This window comes from Thermomyces lanuginosus, assembly GCF_041956635.1.
Source record: "Thermomyces lanuginosus strain ATCC 200065 unplaced genomic scaffold VTN49scaffold_42, whole genome shotgun sequence".
Classification (NCBI taxonomy): domain Eukaryota; kingdom Fungi; phylum Ascomycota; class Eurotiomycetes; order Eurotiales; family Trichocomaceae; genus Thermomyces; species Thermomyces lanuginosus.
The window spans coordinates 735,726-757,506 of NW_027192376.1; the positions used below are offsets into that span (position 1 = coordinate 735,726).

The following is a 21,781-nucleotide window of genomic DNA, read 5'->3' on the forward strand; positions in this document are numbered from 1 at the left end:
TTTTCACAGCTAGTTCAGAACAAAGTCCACGTCCATCAAATTCATGACGCTTATGTTCAACCCAAACAATGTTAAGAATCAATTTTGGCACTGTTGAAATATTCTTCTAGGACATACAACTCAATACGTCCAACAACGTATCCAAATTGAATCCGCAACTACCATGTACCGCGATCTTCTATTTAGTCGACAAACCCCATTTCATCCGCCATTACCCCTGCAAGTCCATGCCTATGGTGGCCTGCATGGCTATTGACCGGCGGCCATTGGCGTAATCGCTGTCGAAGATCCTCGGCCTGTGGGACTGCATCCGCAATAGTACTGTTCCTGCGTTAGATATGTTATTCGCCCAGAAGGACTCGCTGCACGAACTCTGGCTTGCTAGCGACCACATAACCGTGTCGCGATAACTCTCTGGCAAGCTCTTCCTGGTGATTATCGGCCAGCCCGGGATTTGGTACGACGACTAACGGCACTCCGATTCGTAACGCTTCCATTATAGACCCGGACCCTGTGATGGGGGGCCATCAGTGTCGGTGAACTAGTACCTTCGCTATGGAGTGGATGGCTACCGGCGTGGCTCAGAATCATGCCTTCTGCAGTATTCGACTTCGAATCAGCTCGAGTCAGCATCATCTCCTTTTGTAGACCTTCTTTGTTGAAATCGAATCCATGGATACGGAGACCGCAGCGCCCGGAGCTTCCCACAGGATACGCTTGGATGAATCGATCGAATAATGCTTTACCCTCCCTCCCATACTGTACCAACAAATCTGTATACCCATGTTTACTCAGAGCCTCGAGAAATTGCAAGTCGAATACATGAGAGAGTAGAGAGTTGAACGGAGCCGTGGCCCCGATAGTGACGAAGCACACCTTTCGTGATGGCGCTTCAGCCATGTGAGCACGATATCTTGGAGGAAATGCAACCTCCCTGATCTGTATGTTCAAAAGACAGGAGCATCTTCTCAAGCCATTTTTACCGCTATGCAATGTGGAACTCAAGTAGGCGCTTCACTTGAGCATGCTGTCCACAAGACACGTGAAGGGAATCACGTGGCTCTTGGTAAAACCCTAACCCTAACACAACACGTCTTCCAAGCAGCACGTGATTCATGTAGGTTACTTGCCAAGACAACCTAGCCAATTCAAGTTAGCGGAAATCTCAGCAACCGCGCGTTCAAAAAGTTGCAGCTCAGAGCATGAAGAACTGGATCATCAAAGAGAACCAGCAATGGCTAGCACAACAAGGGCATTGAGCCGTGCGGCTCTTCTTTTATGCAGGCGACCTCCAAGGGGTCGCCCGCAAATTGCTTTCCGACAACGGAATCCGGCAATGCGACAGACGCGGTTCTTCTCTGCATCGTCCATCAATCGCCTGCCGGAAGATCCTCCTGTCCCCCCGGAGCCGAAGGACCTGACACCGGAAGACATTGAAGAGTTGCCGGAGTACTCGCCCGAGAACTTTACGCCCGAGGAAAAACGAATGTACGAAATGATGTCCCCGGAAGAGCGGGCTCTCTTCGACGAAGAGAACCGGCGATTTGTCGCAATGTTTAACGATCCGAAAGAGAGAGCCTCAGACTTTCAAGAAATTGAACAAAGTGCAGCAATCATTGAAAGAGAAGAGCCCATGCGATTCGAGGACATCAAGGAGAAGAACCTAGGGTTCTGGGCGGAAGACGAGCCTGACGAGTTGGGCATTGTGGAGGACGGAGATGAAGAGTTCAATGACGATGAAATCACATCCATGGCACACGCGGAACTCGAATTGCACCGCGAGATTCGAGAATACATGCGCATTGCCGCATGGGACATGCCCCTGCTTAGCAGTATGTACTCACCGTTTACGTTCCAAAACAGATTGAAGCACATTTGCTAACTAGGATTTGCAGAATTAGCCAAGCCGTTCTCATTACCATCCGAATCGCAGCTTCTGCGCTTCCGATACACTACGTATATGGGTGAACAACATCCGGCTGAAAACAAGGTGGTGGTCGAGCTTTCATCAAAAGATCTCGTTCCCAAGTACCTCACAGAGGACCAGCGACAAACATTTCTTAAGCTGGTGGGGCCACGTTACAACCCCGACACTGATATCGTTCGCATGTCGTCGGAAAAGTTTAGCAGTCGGGCTGAGAACAAGCGCTATCTCGGCGACCTGGTGAACAATCTGATCAAAGCCGCCAAGGAGGGCGACTCTTTCGCCGACATCCCACTGGATTTGCGCCACCACAAACCAAAGCAGCGAATCGAGTTCCCCGAGTCTTGGAAGATGACTGAGGAACGGCGGAGGCAGCTGCAAGCCGAAAGGGAGGCTCGGAAACGAGAGCAGGAGCACGCCGCCATCGTCGACGGCAAGGAAGTGCTCGAGCATGCAATCCGGACCATTCCGTCATTGACTCAAATGCCGCTCCTTGGGGGTGCCGAGAAGGCTACCGCAAAGGTGCCTGTCGGCGCCAAGAAGGGCCAGGCCCAGAAACTGAGGAGACTGTGATTGCTGACCATGATCCACAACAGGATCGTGCTGTGCAATATCATTCGACTTCCTGTACTATAACCTTGTTTAAACTAGATGTCTCAATATTAGTCTGGCTTTTATGAGCGCCTCACGTTCGTATCAATGCTAACAATCTTCATGCCCAAGCTCGGTCCATTCGGTAGCTGCAGCACTAGCCACAGATTACGCTTTCATCTATATGATACAACAGAGATAAAATTCTGATCGAAAACATGCCTTGTTGCCACCATCATGAGACAGTCCAAAGGAGTGACAGGAGAAAGCGAAGGATATATATACCATATTCATACAACGTAATACAATATGCAAAAGAAAATGCGTCATCGTCATCTTCGAGCAGAAGTGTCAAAACCGAAATATGATGTTGTCACCAAGCCAAAAGAGAAATGAATAGAAAGGTACCGAAAATGACAATGGCAATCACTAACCACGCCTCTGACATGTCTCTTTGCCGGCTGAAGATGAATCATCAAGCAATTTATCCGGTTTCCTGGCTTTGTTCAGGTTATTCTCCAGAAATCAAGAGTATCGTCAGCATCCTCATTGATGATGGCCTTGGTGATTTGAGAAGACTTGGGATCGATCAGAGATTTCTGTGCAAAGGGGGCCCGCGGGGCGCGAAATCCGTGATCACCGCAAGGGGATGAGCTCGAGGAAAACGATGAGGAGGATGGCAGTGCGCTGTTGCTCGTACTGGATGAGAAGCTCCCGGTTGGTCTAGTCCTATTTGAAGCATCCAAATGTCGGTACCTGAACATGTACTCCGCTTGACTATGGCGCTCGAGGCCGAAAGTGGCCATTTCCGGTCCGGAGTTCTGATGCAGCGTGGTAACACCAGCAGCATGATAAAGCGTCTGGTGAGGGATGGTGGCGAAGTTTTTGCTTTGTTGGAATGTCAGCGAGAAGTTTGGACTCACTGTCGTTTCGTTTGCAAGGCTGCCGTTCGAAAGGTTTTTGTGCTCTGGCAAGTTTCCCTGACGCCACTCGCAGGTTACTGACTTCCTACAGTCCTGTTGAATGTTGGGAATTTTGTTTCTGTTTTGATTACCTTGACGAAGACTAGGTACGTTGTATTTTTCTCTGTACCACGCCGGAATGTCCCGCAGGCCTATGCGTTCGAGCGTCTTCAAGTCCATTGGCATGATGTGTTTGTAACGGCATCCTTTGACTGAGTCAGATAAAACGTTCATCTTCTCTCCATGTGTCTGAGCCTGCTTACCCTGTTGCTCAAAGTCACATTCACCGTTGCGAATCCAGTAAGAGCAGAACTCTTTGTCAGGCTTGCCGGCCTTGTCTTCTCTGGACTGTTTTTCATCCTCTAGTCAGTCAGATCTGTTGTAGTAATTGACACGGACATTGAGTTCAAACCTTTTTGTTGTTTGGTGAAATGTTGTCTTCTCCACGATGTGCGTTGGTCACCGATTCCAACGTGCTGTCTGAACTGTCAACAATGTAAAAGCTGTCTGGAGGGTCGTGAGTTCCAAGACTGAACATGCCAGCTGTTTCTGCCGGAGATATGGTTCGAGGTACACCACGAATTGTTATATGCTCGGGAAGCTCATCCAATGGAATCAGAGGGACGAATGTCCCGTTGGGGCGCGATATAAAAAACCGAGGCTTAGAAGGTACCGTCATGTCGGTATTGCCGGGAAGGAATAGCGACAGAGCGGTTTCTGCATATTAAATAGCAGTGGCAGGTGAGATTCAGTACAATGGTAGCGTTCGACAGTGGCACGAAGACTGCAAATGTATGTTTGTCCGGGAAGTGATCCCAAGCTTGAACGGTGTGAGTCTGACGTGGCAATACATATTTATACCGAAGCAGAAAGATGATGCTTATTTCAATCGGAAAAGGAACGCATGTCAAGAGAAGGAGCCGCAGAGGAAAGATTTGCAAGAAAGATATGTTCCGAAGTTAAGACTCTCTTCAATCCTTTATACGGCTACTGAGTCCTAATCTGCATTCTGCAAATTCGTTGGATCATCCTGCATCTAGAACACCGATATCATGGCACAGATATCCACAGCTCCGTTTATCGACTAAGAGTTATTTATTTGGCTTGCGAGGGCATCTATAGAAGCTGTTAACTAACTGTTCATGAAAAATAGTCCGGAAATTGCTGCATGACAGGATTGAAAAGATCCAGACCAGACAAAATAGTCGACCATGACTTGCAGATAAATTTTGAACAACAGGAAATGCTGATATTTCTTACAAAGGACCTTGGTTTCATGCCACCCCTGACTGATGTTGACGTTCATATTCATGCATTCAGCTGCTTAACCATGACCACCAGCTGCCTGCATGCAAATTGGTTCCGTTCCTCTGTTACACTCTTTCCCTAGAATTTCGCGCTTCAAAGTTTCTTACTGTTATTTTCTTATTCTTGACGGATCTACTTTATTCCTCTCTGCACCCTGTTGTTTTCATAGATAGGGCACATGAAGTCATGTGACTTCTAGGTATGGGATCAGTCGCGGCTCCGCCAGAATGCGCATGGGTTTGCATTCAAAACCAATTCTCTCCTAATCCATCTGCTCAATTATCACAATTCAAATCCAAGCCGTTTTCTATGATCAAGCTGGTAATTTCACGGTAATGACTTCCACGATGAATCAAAGGGGAGCATCGGCTTTGTTACTCGTTTCTGCTTGATGTCGGTACGGTAATGGCCAGAACCGACAACATCGCTGCCTATGAATGCCTGGGCGATTAGGTTACTACTCGAAGGCGCAAGCAAGTTCAGCAAAGCCAATCCGATGTCCTGTGAGCCGGAGTGACGAGGTCCATTCACCCATCCTGTAGGCCTGAGCCAAGAGCATCCCGCACATAAAGTGGCAAAAATGGGGGAAAAGAACCACGGCCATGGCTTCGTCGCCTGAGGCCAAGTAAGGGCCTAGTGTTTTCCATGTATAAATCCATGCATAAAAAGTGGGAACATAGAATAACCTAATCTTGCCCCAGTCAAATGGGACTAGCGCAGGAGCGCCAGAGGGGCTAATCAGGGCAAAGAATCAAGTACATAATAGGGTTATGTACTCCGTACTGCCCTAACAACCAACCCTAAGAGTATGAGGCAGATTCAAACTACATGCCAAGACCTCCGAGAGAGCCAAAGCAGAGACAAGACCTCATTACGAGAGGCATTATTCTACCAATCAATAGACTAATTTGTAGCCGCCGGTGTTCACCGCTGGCAGCGGGAGCTACACTGACTCGAGTACTCGGAAGAGTGCTTCCGCACTACTGTTGACTTGGTACTAGTGGTTGGTTGAATATCTCCGCATGATCCATCGGCCCGTCGTTTAGTCAAAGCTCAATATCCAGAAACCCTAATACGGTCCTAATTCCACGCATTAAGTTGTGGATCAACCTTTGAACTTCGTCCCAACCACCTCCTTATTCGTATATCATTCGTCAATATCTCGGGTACAACACATCCAGCGAAAATATCATCTCTGCCACTTTTCTTCCAGAAGCGGTGGACATGTCATTCTTGGACGAGAAAAGTGCTCAAATCGCCATTCTCGCATTTCCAACTTGTTCTGACTAGTCCATATTAGGTACTATTGTCGCTTACGCAACCATCTAACCTACTTCCCTTGCCATGTCATTCATCACTCCGGGCTGCGGGCGGTTGGACAATGAGAACCTGGCCCTCGTCGCAATCAACGAAATTACCATCAGAAGCGGAGTGCCAGCCGCCGACGTACCATTTCTGAGCAGGTTAAGCTAACGAATTTTGCGGCCACTACAGTCCGAGTAAAACAATCGAGTCATCCTCAACACTTACCAAGTCTCAAAGACACAACATAGCAAATTATGTACAGGAAATGGATCGGAATCTACAGCCGCTCTATGTACCTGTATTAATGCAATGAATTCAGTTTCAAACGCCCCGTAAGATCCATAGGAATCAAACTCAGCTCGCCCTGATGGGTATCACAAAAAATCAAACCATGCATTACATGCTTCTTTTTAAACTGCAAATGACCGGAAACTCAACCAGATGGAGAGTAAAAATTCGAGACCGTGTGATTATCAACCACCGAGATTGACAAGCAAATATGGAGCGCTAGTGAAAATTTTTCGGCCATCCCCAAGAGAGCCTAGTCTTTTCGTTGCAATGGCCGAGATTCAGCCTTTTCGGTCGAGGCAAGATCGTTCAAGGATTTGCAGAGGTATGAACTGTCCTGTTCGACCAGCCATAAAGGCTCTGTGCCCTCTTCAGAAAGCGGAGCACTGCCTGGATTTGCACCTCCAATCACAGATAAAGACAGGTAAGCTAAGTACCGAAATATGCAATGCCACTGAGGCCACAAAGGCCAACCCCTGCTTCTTCCAGTGGGCAAGATCCGACAAAATGCCGCTAATCACGAACAGCAGAGGGTGAGGATTGGCGCCTTTTCCATCATTGTTGGTGTTCCTAGATTGTTCAGTTGCCAGGTGGAGACTCATGTGTCTGAGCGGACGGACTAGGAATGGGAAAGGGTTGGTCAGCTCGGCTGTCTGATAACAACCGAAAGGGCTCATTTTCTGATGGCGTCTTGTTGCCCGTAATTGCACCTTCAACATCATTATCATTTACAACATCGCTGTATTCATCCATATCCTCGTCTTGATCATGATCGTCGTCTTGAACAATGAATTCGGGATCGCTCTCGACCTTGGTTGGTTCTTCGGGCCGTTTGGGTGAACTAAACTCAACGTTTGGGCTGGAACCAATGTCTTGCGCCGCATAGTTGACTGCGTTTCTCCTTCTCTTTCCCCGACCGAATGCCTCTGACTGACGATTATGCTCGACAGCAGCCGCTCGCTCTCGCTCCTGCAAAATTTTCTCCCACAGGTTCATGTTCGGAGATTGTGATGCATCAGAGTCATCAAGTCGGTCTGCGAGAGTCCCGACATCATTCTTCCAAACCTTCGCGAAACTGAACTGAGACTCTGCAGGAGTATCCCTTCCTCCATCCATGCTCTCAGCCTGGCTGCGGTCGAGAAGTTTGTCAACCGATTTAGAATCGTAACGTATGTTAGTTATACGACCGCTGAACAGGGCTTCGGCGCCATGGCGCAGAATCGACTTGAGATCTACCGCCTCCAAATCACCAGTACGCATCTTCTCAATAAGCACATAATCGAGAGCCATTTTTTCCCTCCCAATCTGTACAATTTTCTCTTCCGCGCTCTGACTGGTCATGAATTGGAAAACGAGGACTTTTTTCTTCTGCCCAATACGGTGAACCCGAGACAGTGCCTGAATGTCTTGATGGGGATTGAAGTCAGGGTCCAGGATGATGACAGTGTCTGCCGTCGAGAGGTTGATGCCGACGCCCCCGGATCTTGTAGCCAGAAGGAAGGCAAAGTATTTTGAATCAGGAGCATTGAATGCATCAATTCTCTTCTGCTTTTCATGTGATTTTGTTCTCCCATCGAGACGGCAATATGGCAGGCCAAGCCCATCCAAGAAATCTTCGAGTAAATCCAACGTCTCCAGAAACTGGCTAAACAGAAGAACGCGGTGGCCTTGCTCCCTTAGCTTAGGCAACATCAGCTCCAAGAGCTGAAATTTGCCAGCGGCATCAACCAGATTTCGGTGAGCAGCAACAGAATCTGTCGTTCGCTCTTCAATCAAAGGACTGTAGACAAAAGGATGACTCAAACATTTTCGGAGTTGCATGAGAACGTTGTTCAGGCTGTGTCGGTCGGAGTGTTTTGATGCTCGGTCTGATTTCTTCAAGAAGATAGCCTTGATCAATTTGCTGTTCTTTGCGAGAATCGACTTGTAGAGCTTTTTCTGGAGAACGGTCATAGACACGGGTACGACGATGCGCGCCATTGGCGGCAAGAAGGAAAGCACTTGCGCCTTTGTGCGGCGCAGGAAAAACGGTCGTATTAGTTCATGCAGCTTGAGAACGTTGTCTTTTGTTAATGTGCTGAATTTCTCTTGCAGCTCGGATGCTCGCTTGGTCGGATCGATGAACTGGATGAGGTTGAACAGTTCGCGGATGTTGTTCTGGAGAGGAGTGCCTGTAAGAAGGACTTTGAAAGGGAAATCAATTCGAGAGAGGATCTCATAAATCTGAGTCTCGTCGTTCTTCAACCGCTGCCCCTCATCAACGATAAGTCCCGCCCACGGAACAGCTGCCAAAACCCTCCGAGATTTGTCGTCGATGACCGTTTCGTAGGAAGTGATAAGGATATGGCAGCGGATATCGCTAGCGCCGTTCGGGTACATTTCGTGGTTGTGGGCAATCTTCCGGGCCGCGGCACTGCCATAGTATGTCACCACTTGAACTGATGGGACCCAATTCTTGATCTCGCGACGCCAATTCGGACAGGTCGAGTTTGGCGCGACGATCAAGAACGGCCAACAACTATGGTCCTCGATCAGGGTGGCCAGGAAACATATGACTTGAATAGTCTTCCCTAGTCCCATTTCGTCGGCAAGGATGGCATTTCGCTCCCTGTACCACATGTAGTACAACCAGTTCATGCCATCCAACTGATATTCCATGATTTGACCGCCGGTTACGGAGCTCGGCTGAGTCTCTTTGACAAGAGTGGTCGTGAAATTGCGAGCACGGGCAGCTGAAAGACGCGATCCCAGAGGTGAGGCTTTAGGCACGCGGACGTAATCGCGCAACACCCAATCCTCATAAGCACGTTTAAAGTCAGCCCATCGTTCCGGTTCATCCGGCGACGGCACAGTTTCCCAAACGGCGTTCTCGTAATCCAGACCTTTAAACTTGATGTACGCTTCCTTGACGTCTTCGATTCTTGCAAGATCGGCTTCTTTTGACCGAGTGGTCACGGGGTTTGTATATCGCACATCAAACACGATATCAACTCGAAGATATTCCTCCGGGATCGCGTCTTCGGCTGTCATGTGTGGCTTCAGCCTCTTCGGAGACCTGAGAAAGGACCTCCTAGTGGCTGGGCTGATCGCATGAACCCAAGAGCCGGGCATCCATGTTGCTCGGAAATACGACTTTTGCTTCCATTTAACAAGATACTCCTTTTCCGTTTCATTTAGAGCGTCCGCCGTAAGCTCCGGACGCAGGTAGTCCGAATTGACTGGTCGCCAGGCGATCAATGTTTCAACCTCCTCATGAACGGCCAAACAGGTCGGACACATCCACCTCTGACAGTATTCATCTGCCCGGATTTCCGATACCTCAGATTGCGACAGAACCGTCGTGTCTTCATCACTTCTAGGTGGCAAGTGATGAAAATGGTAAGCGCGGACACAACGGACGCATCGGAAGAGGATATTGTCGACGTTATCAATTAGACTATCATCAACCTCCGTGATCGGATCAATGCCGCCATTTTGTTCTCGTTGTTTCTGTTCTTGTTGAGCACTTAGGCGTTCGCGAAGTGGTTGCGACAAGGGACCTTTTGATCCACATTGCGTACAGCAACCTAGATGCGGCGCCAAGGGGTCTTTCTTCTGCTTGATGCCGAGGCATCGATGGCATTGAAGGACGAATTTGTGATGGTCGACCTTGGTAACAAGGTGCTCGCGAGTCGGCCGGGGCCCCAGGCAAATTCTGTGGAAAGCGCTGGTGCAGCCTTGACAAAAGACCAGCGGCCCTTTCGTTCTGTCATCACCGATTCCCGCGCATGACTCACAGACGTTTCGGTGACGCTTTCGGAATGGATCACTAAAAGGAACGACGTCGAATGATTCTTTCACTCCCTGATATCTGGGTTCTTTTGGCTCGGTCTCATCATAAGATTCAAATGGCTCTCGAAGGCTTCGTTCGAGCAATTTCTTGTTCCGGATCGAGGCTCGAAGTTTCCTTCCAGTATACGGATACTGATCTCTGGCTCTACTTTGACCATTGAGTAGTCGAGATGACCGGCGCAGGATAGACGTGTGACCAGGTCCTCGGGAGCTGACTACGTAGGACGTTCTCATGCCACCGCTGGAGGCATCATCCCCAAACCACTCAGCATACGACCGAGTCTTCATTCGACGGATTCGCTTTGACCGCCTCCGCCGAACGCTTGGGTCTGAGCTATACATCGAAATATCGCTGTCATCGTCCGTTGTTGCGGATGACCCAGAGTCTACATCTGATGTGATCGAATCATTGTCGCGAGATGAAGGACGACGTGACGACGATCTCCTTGTGTCTGTTTTCCGGATGTCCTTGACACTCTCATCATCGCCCGTGGAATCTGAATCGCTCAAATTCAAACCAGCAGGTGATTGCCGCGTGCGCTTTCGTCCTTCCTTGTGCCCGTTAAGAACAAACTCTCGGAGGGCTTTCGGACCATTTTCAAGTGACACTATATATGAACGCGAGAGCTAAAAAACAGCGGCAAGTTAGTTGATACGTACAAGATGTGGTTATTCAATGCTCCATAACTGACTCACCCACTCCTTATCATCACTTTCTAGATGGACATAATAAAGCACACCATCCGCAGTGTTCTTCTTATCCAAAATATTCCTGACAGTTGAGTGGCCAGGCAAAAACTCGTACTCACTCTCGTCGTCCGGTAGCGGAGGTACCTCGACCGCGACAGCTCTGAGTTCGCGCCTTGTAGAAGCCATCTCGAGGGCGGGAAGTTGCGGCGGTGTCGAGGTCTGCGCTTCTGCGCCTTCACCCGGCATACATTGCGACTCTTTTGATTCGGTCGAACACCCACGTGTCGCGGAACTGTCGGCCAGAGAGCGCTTTAGCTGATCCGTGACGAATTCGTCGGCGCTCAGAGACGCACACGACTCTGAATCCGATATTTCCACCCCGGAGTTCACTCAATGAACGTCAATACCAGCCATTCGATGAGTGAGAACAATTAGTGTCGAATCACAGCGCTGGCAATCCTGAAACGAAACCCTCTGTTGACATCCAAGTGCCAACACCACCTCGGATACCGAGTCAACCGTTTCTTGTCGCGTGGAGAACGCGTGGGAGAGTTAGGTACCCGCCGGAATATCTCCGGCCCGAGGGCCGTTTTGATAAGATAAGGATCATAGGCTTATCAGCCTTATCACTGTCTTTTCTTGTCGCGAAAAGTTCCATTGAGACGAGCCTTTGACAGCGCGTAGTAGATTCCAACACCCAACGACATAGGAGCTATTTCGTCACAATGTCTTGTCTATTAAGTCGCTCGCTCCGGATATGCATTCGCAACGCACCGAACCTAGTTGTCGACAGGTCAGCCGCCATTCTCAATCTCCGACATGCGTCCCTGACATCGGCAATCGATCAGGGAATTCGGAAGTCGCGAGCAGCTGAATCGTCATCACAAAAAGGGAATTCGACAAATCACTCAGTCGATAGTGAACCTGACGTAACCGACAACTCAGAGCTCGACAACTTCTCCCGACCCGGCAGATTTCGGGGACTCCCACGGTCGCTTCAGCGCGACACCAAGCCCAAAGAGAATAAAGAGCCTGAAAAGAAAAGACCCCCAAAAAGAAAGCGTGGACGGCACCACAAATACAGTGATGAAGTACCGGAGCGTATCAGGAAACATGTCAAGCCGCCAACGTCTATCCCCTACACGACACCTGCCTCGGAATTCATATACGGTACCTCTGCGGTTGAGGCGGCTCTGCGATGTACGCGCCGCAAGCTCTATAAGCTCTACATTTATCAAGCAGAGGGGGAACAATTGAGCTTGGAAAAGAGCTTAGTGCGAAAACTGGCACTTACAAAGAACATCATGGTCAAAATGGCACATGCAGAATGGTCTCAAGTGCTGGACAAGATGAGTGCGGGCCGGCCACACAACGGCTGTATTCTGGAGGCGTCTCCTCTGCCTAAATTGCCGATCACAGCTCTGGAACCAGTCGAGTCTATCTCAAAGGACCATTTCCGCGTGGCTCTAGATAAACAGACTCAGGAGGAAGCCGAGATCAATGGCACGGACCCGAACATCCCCCTCGCGCCTCGTACAGACGACCGCTATCCATTCCTCCTGCTCCTTGACGGAATCCTCGACCCGGGTAACCTTGGCGCCGTCATTCGATCAGCCTACTACCTGGGCGTCGACGCGATCATCCTGACGGGAAGGAACTCCGCGCCGTTATCTCCCGTCACGATCAAAGCCTCCGGCGGCGCCGCAGAGAACATTCCCATCCTACGAGCAAACAATGACGTGGGTTTCGTTCGTCGTTCGCGAGCCAACGGCTGGCGCTTCTACGCAGCCGACGTGCCCAACAACCTCGCAGATGCATCTCTGGAGGGCCCCGAAGCTGGCGGCGGATCACGGCTTGTCCGCAACGCACCCACCGTGCTCATGCTCGGCAGCGAAGCCACGGGCCTGATTCCTCGACTCCGGGCACAGGCTGACGGCATCCTGTCCATCCCCGGCGCGCGCATTCGTCCCGAGTTGGGTCTGAATGACCCCGCGCGAGTGGATAGTCTGAACGTCAGTGTTGCGGCGGCCCTGTTGATTGACCGCGTCCTGCGCGTTCCGCTTTATGTCTCGGAACTCACTCCTCCAGTCACAGATTCGGCTTCGTCGACAGAGAATGCTGAGTCGGAAACGCGGACTCCGTCTTTCGATTTTCAATAGGGATAACTCATTCAGTCGTCATCATGTACTATACATCTAATGGCATGTGACATATCACGTTTTTTGTGGCATTGGCGTGTATATAGGAGCCATGGTAGATTGCATCATGTATTAATATAGATCTTTTTGTCCTCTTCAGGAGAAATTTGGCCCTGCGTAGCAACACTCATTATCTGACTAACACTCCAAAGTCTAGAAGTAGATACATCCTGCATCCATTAACCACATGCAGCTGTAAATATTACAACTGGCTCAAACTACAACCGCCTTGCCTAATGCCAACGCCATCCGTATATAACCCCGAAGACGAGAATCCTTAACATCTAAGTCAACTTTATCTCCATGGCAGAACAACAACTCTAGAAACGGATCACTTTCGCTTGCTTCTGGACTTTGAAGCTGCGGTATTTGAGGAAACGCTTGCAGCCCTGGATGTCGATGTCGACGTGGCCTTGCTGCCACCCTTGACAGCCTTGACCTTCTTGTTCTGCACAGCTTTGTTAGCATAATCCGAGAATCAGGTCGTGATGGAATCAACATACCACTGCGCCGCTCTTGGACTTCTTCTTCGCCGGCGCCTCTTCTTCTTCCTCCTCGTCTTCATCATCATCACGGTCACGGCCGCGGGTCTTGCTGTTGGTCTCGCCGTTGGCCTTGCCGTCCGCCATCTCGAATTCTCGTGTAATGGTGTTCAGCAATGTTGTGCACCGGCGTCCAATCTCAACCGGCGTACGACTCAGGAAGAACCAATCAAACCGGAACAGCGGGCTCTCATGAATCTCGTCCCGGATCTTCTCGTACAGACCTTCTTCCTTGTCCCCGTAACGATCCAACATCACCAGCAAGAACCGGTCTTCTTCCTCAGTATACACCTTCTTGTTGGTGGTTGAGACAGTATAGTTGATCTTGAGCTGCTGCAGCGGAACGCGGTACATCGATAGCTTTTTCCGAAGCATCTTCCGCTGATAATTCGACTTGCGGAGTTTCTCCTCTCCCTGCTCGATTATCCGAATATACTTTGGATAATCTTGAACCTCCGTGTAGCGTTTCCAGAAGACCTGAGCATACTCCTTGACTTCCTCGGGAGTCTTGCTGTCCACCTCGGTCGCGATGCCTTCGTAATCATATCGGCCGAATTTGGCAGAGCCATTGATAAACTGCTGAAAGTCTCGCCGGTTCCAGTTGCCGAAACCCTCCTCGGATAACCGGGCCTTTTCGGCTTGCTCTTCTTCCGTCAGGGGAACCGCATTGTCAATCTCCCGTTGCTCCAGTTCGCGTTCAGCTTCCCGCTCGCTCAATTCTTCATCAGGGCCATCCGGAAGCGGTGCCTTGTATCCAATCTCTTTGTGGAAGTAGGCAGTCTCCTTATCTTGCAGGTCTTGCAAGCGCGGTGGATAAAATTGCCAGTCATGGATCTGGATTTGCTTTGGAGGACGAGGCGTCTTCGGCTTGGATTCTGCGGTTCGACCTCCAGTAGACAACGCCTGGCGATAGTATTTGTCAATGGAGTAAATCTGTTCCTTTCGTTCACGCTTGGCTGGATTGATCCAGTTGAGACCAATATCCTTTTTGCGGTTCGCAAAGTCTTCACCTCTCCATTCATATGCATTGTCGGACGTGAATTTCTGCAGCTCATCGATACCAAGTTTCTCATATTTCTTGTTCAATTCGGCCGTGCGTTCCTCGCCCTTCCGCAGGATTTCGTCGATGTCATCCTCGGAGACGTCGGTGGTCGTACCAACAGTACCCATTGGCCCTTTGGTTTTGAAGACATCCGCTGCACCGTGCTGAATCATATCAAGCAGTTCTTCCTTGGAAGCCGCATTCTTCGTCTGTTGCTGTGCCCGCCCTTGTTGAATGACCAACTGATCGAGACGAAGTTTCTGAGCAGCACGCTCCAGAACTTTCTCCTCAATCGCATTTTCCGTGACGAACCGGAACACCTGGACCTGCTTCGTCTGACCGATACGGTGAGCTCGATCCATAGCCTGCAAATCAGCCTGAGGGTTCCAGTCGCTGTCGTAGAGAATGACAATGTCAGCAGTCGTCAAGTTGATGCCCAAGCCACCGGCACGGGTAGTGAGGAGGAAAACGAATTTGTCAGAGCCTGGTTTGTTGTATTCATCGATGGCGGCGATTCGTTCCTCGTGAGATGTGGAGCCATCAATGCGGCAATAATTGTGCCCCCGGAACACACAGTAATCTTCGAGAATGTCAAGCACACGGCTCATTTGGGAGAAGATGAGCACTCGACTGCCCTGTCTCTTGAACCTTGCCAGGAGTTTGTCGAGAATCACCATCTTCCCCGAGTTGTAAATGAGATGCTCGTCCGTGGTATATGGAGGGCCTGGCTCTGCGCCTTCAAAGAGGTAGGGATGGTTGCAGCACTTTCGGAGCTGCATCACAATGTTCAACAATCGAGTCTTGGACTCCCGCTTGCCTGCTGCATTATTGACGGCATCGATATCCTTTTCGAGGATTTTTTGGTACCACTTCACTTGCATCTCCGACATCCCTACGTATACGTTGACCTCCTTCTTGGGCAAAAGACTTTTCTCGACGTCGCTTTTAACGCGGCGGAGCAGGAAGGGCCGGAGGACACGATGCAGCTGTTGCACGACGGTGTCCTGATCAGCGTCCTGGCCAGAAAACCACTGATCAAAGGCTTCAGAGTCGCCAAAGACATCTGGCAACAGGAAATTCAGCAAGGCCCACAGTTCGTGCAGATTGTTTTGAAGAGGCGTCCCGGTGATCAGCAGACGGTTCCTTGAATGGAGCACACGGACGATTTGAGCAAGCGACGACTCCTCGTTCTTGATACGGTGGGCTTCATCAATGATGATGTATTCCCAAGCAAACTTCTTGAGATGGGCCTTCTCGCGGAGGACCATCTCATAGCTGGTGATGCAGACATCGAAGTTCTCATCCAAGAGACGCTCGTTGATCAATTTCTGGCGCTCGTCTTTGGCGCCCTGTAGAACGAGAACATTGATCTGCGGAGTCCACTTGGAGAACTCTCGGTCCCAATTCTCAAGTGTCGACTTGGGAACCGCGATCAAGTGAGGGCCAGTTATGCCGCACACGTGTCGCAGGTAGCCAATAAACGCAATGGTCTGCAGTGTCTTTCCCAGACCCATCTCATCAGCAAGAATACCCGAGATCCCGTTCTCATGTAAAGAGACAAGCCAATTCAGACCGTCAATCTGGTAGTCTCGCATCTCGCCCTGGATGAACGCCGGTGACTCCCGGAACACCGTAACATTTTGGCCGCCGCTTCTCTCATCATTCAACAGCTCCGCATCCTCTTCCTTCTCAGTCCGGCGCCGTCGTCCTGCTCCAGCTCCGCCCTTGCGCGACGATCCCCGAGATTTCGCAGCTTCCTCCGCATTTTGTCGGTCAATCTCGGCCATGATCTCTTTAATCCGGGGGTTCGGATTCGTCTCGATGAAGTGCCGGAAGAGGTCCGTCAAACCTAGCAAGTACCGGAACCGTCGAATCGAGTCATCCTCCTGCACCAGGGTTAGATTATCCTTACCCTGACGCGAGCTGGCATCATTCATACCTTAGACTCGTCCAGTTTCCCATGCTTCTTGCCCAAAACGCTCTTCCGGAGCTCGGCAGCCTCTGATCTGCGTTTGCGCCCATCCGCTGGGCCTACATCACCCGCAACGCTACTTGCGGTCGTATTCGGATTCGTGTCCGAATCCTTGGTGCCAGTTAGCGACTGATAAGTTCGTTTGCGAAAAACGACGGGCGAGAAATGCATACAGTGTAATCCGTATCCTAATAGAGAGTATCTGTAAGCGACCGCTCTACAAAGGTTCCGAGTGGCCAATGTGTTCACCTACCGCCATGGGCGTATCGATAGGATCAACCGGAATCTGCGGGATACCGTCATCGACGGCATCCGACATGGGCGTGTCGGCTTGGGAAGCGGGGTCCGACCCAGACCCCTGTGTGCGCGAAGGCGCCATCTTCAGCGAAGCGGCAACCTCCAAAGGAAAGTAATGCTGAATCTCTCAAAAGCACAACACCGGAAACTTGTTTGGTTATCTTCGTCCCCGCGGATATCCACGTGTCAGGCGTACGCTCGATCCTCGTAACGAGCAAAGTAAAACACGCCGTTCCGAATCGTGATTGATCAATCTCCAAACGCGAACGGGACAACAGAGTGGCCTGTGTTGCCGCGCGCGGGAGTTGCTTGGAGAAGAAGAGAAGAGTCCAGTCGCGCAGCGGATTTCATAGGGTTCACGTCTGGCGCGTGGACCGCTGGCGCGATGATTGGCTGATATTGCTGAGTCAGCACATTGCCACCCCTGTCCCGATTGGGTTAATGCAGACTTCGGCCAGAATCTGTCACGTGACTAACATTTATTTGCTGGGCATGTGTTGGCAGGAGTGGCTGCATGTTTCGATGCTGGTCGAAGGATTCACCGTCCGGGTTGCAAGGGTGCTCTGCATCGACGGCAGCGAGGTCCTGAACCAGCTTTCGTCGATTTTTGGCCCCGTTGCTGCCTTTTCTTCCGCTTTTGGAGCTTAGTGTTTGCTGTTTTTTTCGGTTGCCCCTCACTACTGGACTGACCGAGCGACCGTTCTTTGCTCTTCGACGCTCTGGCTAGGAGCTTCCTCCAGCAAACCACCTCGACAAAGCCAAATTCCATCTTCGTTCGTCGATCACTCGACGTCTTCATCATGGATTCTATGAGGTCGCTAAACACGTCGCTTCCATCGGCGCCGCATCCTCCGGAGCAGTTGCTGCAGGCTTTCAAGGCTGCTGCTCTGTCGGTGACAAACCTCTACAAGAGTGCTGCTGCGGACCAAGCCCAAGTACGGCAAGCCGGTTACCAGGAAGCGATTGAGGACCTTCTCGCGTTCCTCGATCGAGAGAACCTTGGTCTCAGTGATGGGGAAGGCTGGAAGATTCGACAATGGGCTACAGAGCGACTAGAGGGCGCTGGAACAGCCGCCAGCGATAGCGACGACGAAGAGAAGTCTGCGCGAAGCTCATCTCCGGCAGCAGCCCGCAAAGAGCAGTCCGACAATGATGCTCGATCAATATCTGCACGGCGGGAGTCACGACCTAGCGAACCCCAGCAGCAGCAGTCATCCGCCTCGGAGCAGCCGTCGACAACATCACCGTCCGGAGATTCGAATGTTACAACAAGACCTCCCATGTTTACGTTTACCGCTGGACCCCCTTTTCCTCAATTTCCGACCCAGGATATCGACATGCAGGCATCCGATAATACCACACCTTCATCCACGATGTCGCAAGGAGACTCACCCGCTGTTAGTGTCTCCGTCCTTCCACGCAACGCTCGCGGTCTAGCTCGTCATAACTCGTTGTCCCGTCAAGCTGGACGTTCATCCACGAAAGAACCACCCGCGACCATCGGGTCGAAACGGAAGCTGCCCTATCAGGATTTCTTCGACATCACCGGCCTTAACGGACGAGATTTCTTCGGAGGAGGAGGTAGCAAGCGCGGACGATTTGCATGAATCGCTACGGATGACGAACTATGTGACGACCGTGTGCTGTGATACCCAGGAAGGAGCATAGAGAGGGACGGGGATGGAGCATGAAGCATTGGAGGCGTTATGTGACTTCATGTTTTTATCTTTGCATCGTATACATGTCAAGCATTTTTGACTCAAGCATCGCATGGTGATTGAGAGTTGGGTATATTGTTGCATTGCACTGTATGTTGGGATAGGGATATACACGTCATGTATGCTCACGCTGTTTCTTTCAACGTACATATTGAACGTAACTGGTCATCTTATTCCGGTCATTGCAATCTTCAGTCGCTTTGTCAACCTTCCCGGTTGCCCATAGCTACTGGCGAGTTCATTTTGGCAGTGAGGCCTGACGAGCCTCACATTGATGCCGCAATAACCTTGGCCATCAAGCAACATCAGCGCTTGCCTCGTGGCTGCCCCAGCCAATGATTTCACGATAAGCAATTCATCCGCTCGAGTTGTGCGAGATTCAATGCAGTATTGCAAGCGCGAGCCGGATTGTCAATCAATTAAACGCCCGATAAAGACCCAGGCCTACTAACGACGCCGATAACGTTGCCACAGCCAGCTGTCTCGACCCGAGCTTGTACTTTGTCGGACTCGCCATGATGGCCTTTTCTTGCCGTCGCAGATTCCGCATGCCCGTATAGTAGGTGTACGCACCCAAGCCAATGAACGCGGTTGCACCTGGAGCGGCACGGTTCAAGGTCAGCATTGAATTATAGATATATGCAGACGCAATAACACACCAGTAATTCGACATGACAAGCAATCCTCGAATTGATTGCCCATCACTCGCTTCTCCACGTCCTCTGGTCTCAGCTCCCAGGGAGCCGGATCTTGATTTGGCTTCATGGTGCTCGATTCCGGAGAGAATTATCGAGCCTATACGGTTCAGAAACACTTCTGCTTAAATTATAAGGGTTAGATTCCGGCAACTTACCTTGATCTTGACCTGCAGAATTCAACAGTCAGTCGCGATCGAAGCAACGGAGAACCTGGAGCTCCGAAGGCGAATTGGGGCACATTTCTCACCGCTTACCTTATTAGGTATTCCAGTATTCATGGGCTTGATTACTGGATACGTGAGCAATATCGTCCCCTCATGGTCCAAGGACCAGAGAGCACAATCATTCCAATGCAGTTCTCTGCCTTTGGTCACAATGAGCGGCGCTATCGCAGCGCTCTACATATACGATGAACACAAGTAGGCGCTTTTGGCCCCCGGAGATTTTCTAGACGGCGTGGATCTGACATGGCATAGTGTACCCATCGTAGAACATGTCTATCGGTCCCGGCTACCGCCGGCGTCCGCATTGATCACGCAGTATCTGGCGCATCCCGCGCCGCGGCCGTCGTTGCTCTACCTTCCGGATGCCTTTCCGCCGGTGACTGTCTACTCCATCGTCCACTCGAACCTGCTCTTTCTCTCTCCCAGTGACGTCGATGTGGAGCCCTTGCTGGTCCTCGAGTTCCTGCACCGCGTGGTCGATGTGCTGGAGGAATTCGTCGGCGCGCCGCTGCTGTCAACGAAGATCCAGGCCAACTATGACGTTGTCGCGCAGCTATTGACCGAGATGTGCGATGCATCCCTGGTCAGCAACACCGAGATCAATGCGCTGCAGGAAGTAGTCGAGGTTCCTGGCTGGATGAACAAGTTGCTGGGAGGGGTGGGATTGCCGGGGTTGGTCTATTTCCCTCGCAGCATCGTCTGTCAAGGATGATGCCTGCAGCATGTCGTGAAGACAATCGTGCTTACAGGCTGCTTTTATCAGGACATCTTCGCCAACACTCGGCGCGTCATTTCCTGGCAAGTCTCCGGCCAGCGCGGCCTCAGGGCCCGCGATTCCATGGCGAAGGCCAGGGGTTCGCCATACGTCCAACGAGCTATATGTTGATATTATCGAAAACCTATCGGTGACCATTGCCCCGTCTGGGCGAATACTTTCTGCCAGGGCAATAGGCACAATAGCATTCAACTCCAAAGTATCGGGTGTACCAGATCTTTTGTTGACATTAACAACGCCGGCGGGCCCGCAGGGAATCAGCCGCAAAATGGAGCTACCCGTGTTCCACCCCTGCGTCAGGCTCGCACGGTGGAGGGAACGGCCGGGAGAACTCAGTTTTATCCCGCCCGATGGTCGGTTCATTCTCGCCGGATACGAGACGGATCTCCTTCCTATCGACCCGTTGCTCGATACCTCTCCTTCGCACATGGAAAAGCTCTTCCTTCCGGCCTTTGTGGATGTCCGGAAGTCGTTAGGACCGAACGGATCTGAGTTTGAAGTACGGTTGACGCTGAACACGAACTTCCCCGGCGTCCCCGCTGCATCCCGTCCTTCTGGTTCGGGATCTGGAACGTCGACGCCATCCTTCCTCGGCGGAGGATTAGGTAGTAGCGGCAGCTCCTCAACGCCAGTACTGGACGAAGTGGTCGTGACTGTCCCCATATCCAAGGCCGTCCGGAATATCACCGACATGCGTGCCAGTCGCGGTGACACGATCTACTCCCCCGGTGACGAATTTTTGGAGTGGCGGGTCCCAACGCGAGACGCTGGGTCCGTGTCTGGCACAGCAACACTCCGCTGCACGGTGGTCGGCCACCAGGACGACGCGGCTGAGGAACTGGAATCCGAAATGGCGGCGGGAGCGACCCTGCTACAGGGATACTACGACACGGAATCATCCTACCAGCAGGACCCGACAACGTACAGCTCATCCTCGTACCCGCCAGATAGCGGCAAATCCAGCAAGCCCAAAAAGAAGAAAACCAAATCCACCAAGACCAAAAAATCAAAATCGAAAAAGACAGCCTCCAGCGCAGAAGAACCCGCAGCCGCAACGCCCGAAGAAACACCCTCACCATCAACTCACACCCCACCTCCGCAACAGCAACCTTCTACAACGCTGTCCGCCCCTGGCACAACGACAAAGGACAGCGCTTCCCGCAAAGCCAAGCTCAAGTCGGCACTCATGCCCACGTCCGCAACGGTATCGTTCTCTGTCCGGGGCTGGCTACCCTCGGGAATCCGGGTGGAAAGTCTCAACATTGATCCGCGGCGTAGTCGTGGCTTAGGAGAAGGGGTGCGGCCGTATAAAGGGGTGAAATATCTATGTGTGAGTCGACGGGGGGTGGAGAGACGATGTTGATGAACATCTCCTGGTTGGAAAATACGTGTCCGAGGTTTACGACTCGATATGAT

At 51.1% G+C, this 21,781-nt stretch overlaps 9 protein-coding genes across 9 annotated transcripts; 4 read left to right on the forward strand and 5 right to left on the reverse strand.

The window, feature by feature from the left end:
* Positions 1–182: 182 nt before the first annotated feature.
* Positions 183–900, reverse strand: VTN49DRAFT_7004 (uncharacterized protein; the record flags this gene model as incomplete). The annotated part of the gene is made up of 3 exons (XM_069415226.1): positions 183–321; positions 373–511; positions 573–900. 3 exons carry the CDS (start codon positions 898–900, stop codon positions 183–185), a joined length of 606 nt encoding a protein of 201 aa, XP_069265044.1.
* A 436-nt stretch (positions 901–1,336) lies between these two features.
* On the forward strand, positions 1,337–2,497 carry VTN49DRAFT_7005 (mitochondrial 37S ribosomal protein mS35; the record flags this gene model as incomplete). Its single annotated transcript, XM_069415227.1, has 2 exons — positions 1,337–1,832; positions 1,896–2,497. The coding sequence occupies 2 exons, from the start codon at positions 1,337–1,339 to the stop codon at positions 2,495–2,497; spliced, it is 1,098 nt and encodes a 365-aa protein (XP_069265045.1).
* A 4,460-nt stretch (positions 2,498–6,957) lies between these two features.
* VTN49DRAFT_7006 (uncharacterized protein) lies at positions 6,958–11,145 on the reverse strand (the record flags this gene model as incomplete). The annotated part of the gene is made up of 2 exons (XM_069415228.1): positions 6,958–10,836; positions 10,906–11,145. 2 exons carry the CDS (start codon positions 11,143–11,145, stop codon positions 6,958–6,960), a joined length of 4,119 nt encoding a protein of 1,372 aa, XP_069265046.1.
* A 479-nt stretch (positions 11,146–11,624) lies between these two features.
* VTN49DRAFT_7007 (uncharacterized protein) lies at positions 11,625–13,058 on the forward strand (the record flags this gene model as incomplete). The annotated part of the gene is made up of 1 exon (XM_069415229.1): positions 11,625–13,058. One exon carries the CDS (start codon positions 11,625–11,627, stop codon positions 13,056–13,058), a length of 1,434 nt encoding a protein of 477 aa, XP_069265047.1.
* A 370-nt stretch (positions 13,059–13,428) lies between these two features.
* VTN49DRAFT_7008 (uncharacterized protein) lies at positions 13,429–17,032 on the reverse strand (the record flags this gene model as incomplete). The annotated part of the gene is made up of 5 exons (XM_069415230.1): positions 13,429–13,545; positions 13,601–16,567; positions 16,621–16,764; positions 16,827–16,841; positions 16,907–17,032. 5 exons carry the CDS (start codon positions 17,030–17,032, stop codon positions 13,429–13,431), a joined length of 3,369 nt encoding a protein of 1,122 aa, XP_069265048.1.
* A 718-nt stretch (positions 17,033–17,750) lies between these two features.
* On the forward strand, positions 17,751–18,557 carry VTN49DRAFT_7009 (uncharacterized protein; the record flags this gene model as incomplete). The annotated part of the gene is made up of 1 exon (XM_069415231.1): positions 17,751–18,557. The coding sequence occupies one exon, from the start codon at positions 17,751–17,753 to the stop codon at positions 18,555–18,557; it is 807 nt and encodes a 268-aa protein (XP_069265049.1).
* An 18-nt stretch (positions 18,558–18,575) lies between these two features.
* VTN49DRAFT_7010 (uncharacterized protein) lies at positions 18,576–18,910 on the reverse strand (the record flags this gene model as incomplete). Its single annotated transcript, XM_069415233.1, has 2 exons — positions 18,576–18,829; positions 18,877–18,910. 2 exons carry the CDS (start codon positions 18,908–18,910, stop codon positions 18,576–18,578), a joined length of 288 nt encoding a protein of 95 aa, XP_069265050.1.
* Positions 18,911–19,083: 173 nt separating this feature from the next.
* On the reverse strand, positions 19,084–19,433 carry VTN49DRAFT_7011 (uncharacterized protein; the record flags this gene model as incomplete). The annotated part of the gene is made up of 2 exons (XM_069415234.1): positions 19,084–19,265; positions 19,328–19,433. The coding sequence occupies 2 exons, from the start codon at positions 19,431–19,433 to the stop codon at positions 19,084–19,086; spliced, it is 288 nt and encodes a 95-aa protein (XP_069265051.1).
* Positions 19,434–19,741: 308 nt separating this feature from the next.
* On the forward strand, positions 19,742–21,728 carry VTN49DRAFT_7012 (uncharacterized protein; the record flags this gene model as incomplete). Its single annotated transcript, XM_069415235.1, has 3 exons — positions 19,742–19,785; positions 19,843–20,262; positions 20,354–21,728. 3 exons carry the CDS (start codon positions 19,742–19,744, stop codon positions 21,726–21,728), a joined length of 1,839 nt encoding a protein of 612 aa, XP_069265052.1.
* Between the last annotated feature and the right edge of the window lie 53 nt (positions 21,729–21,781).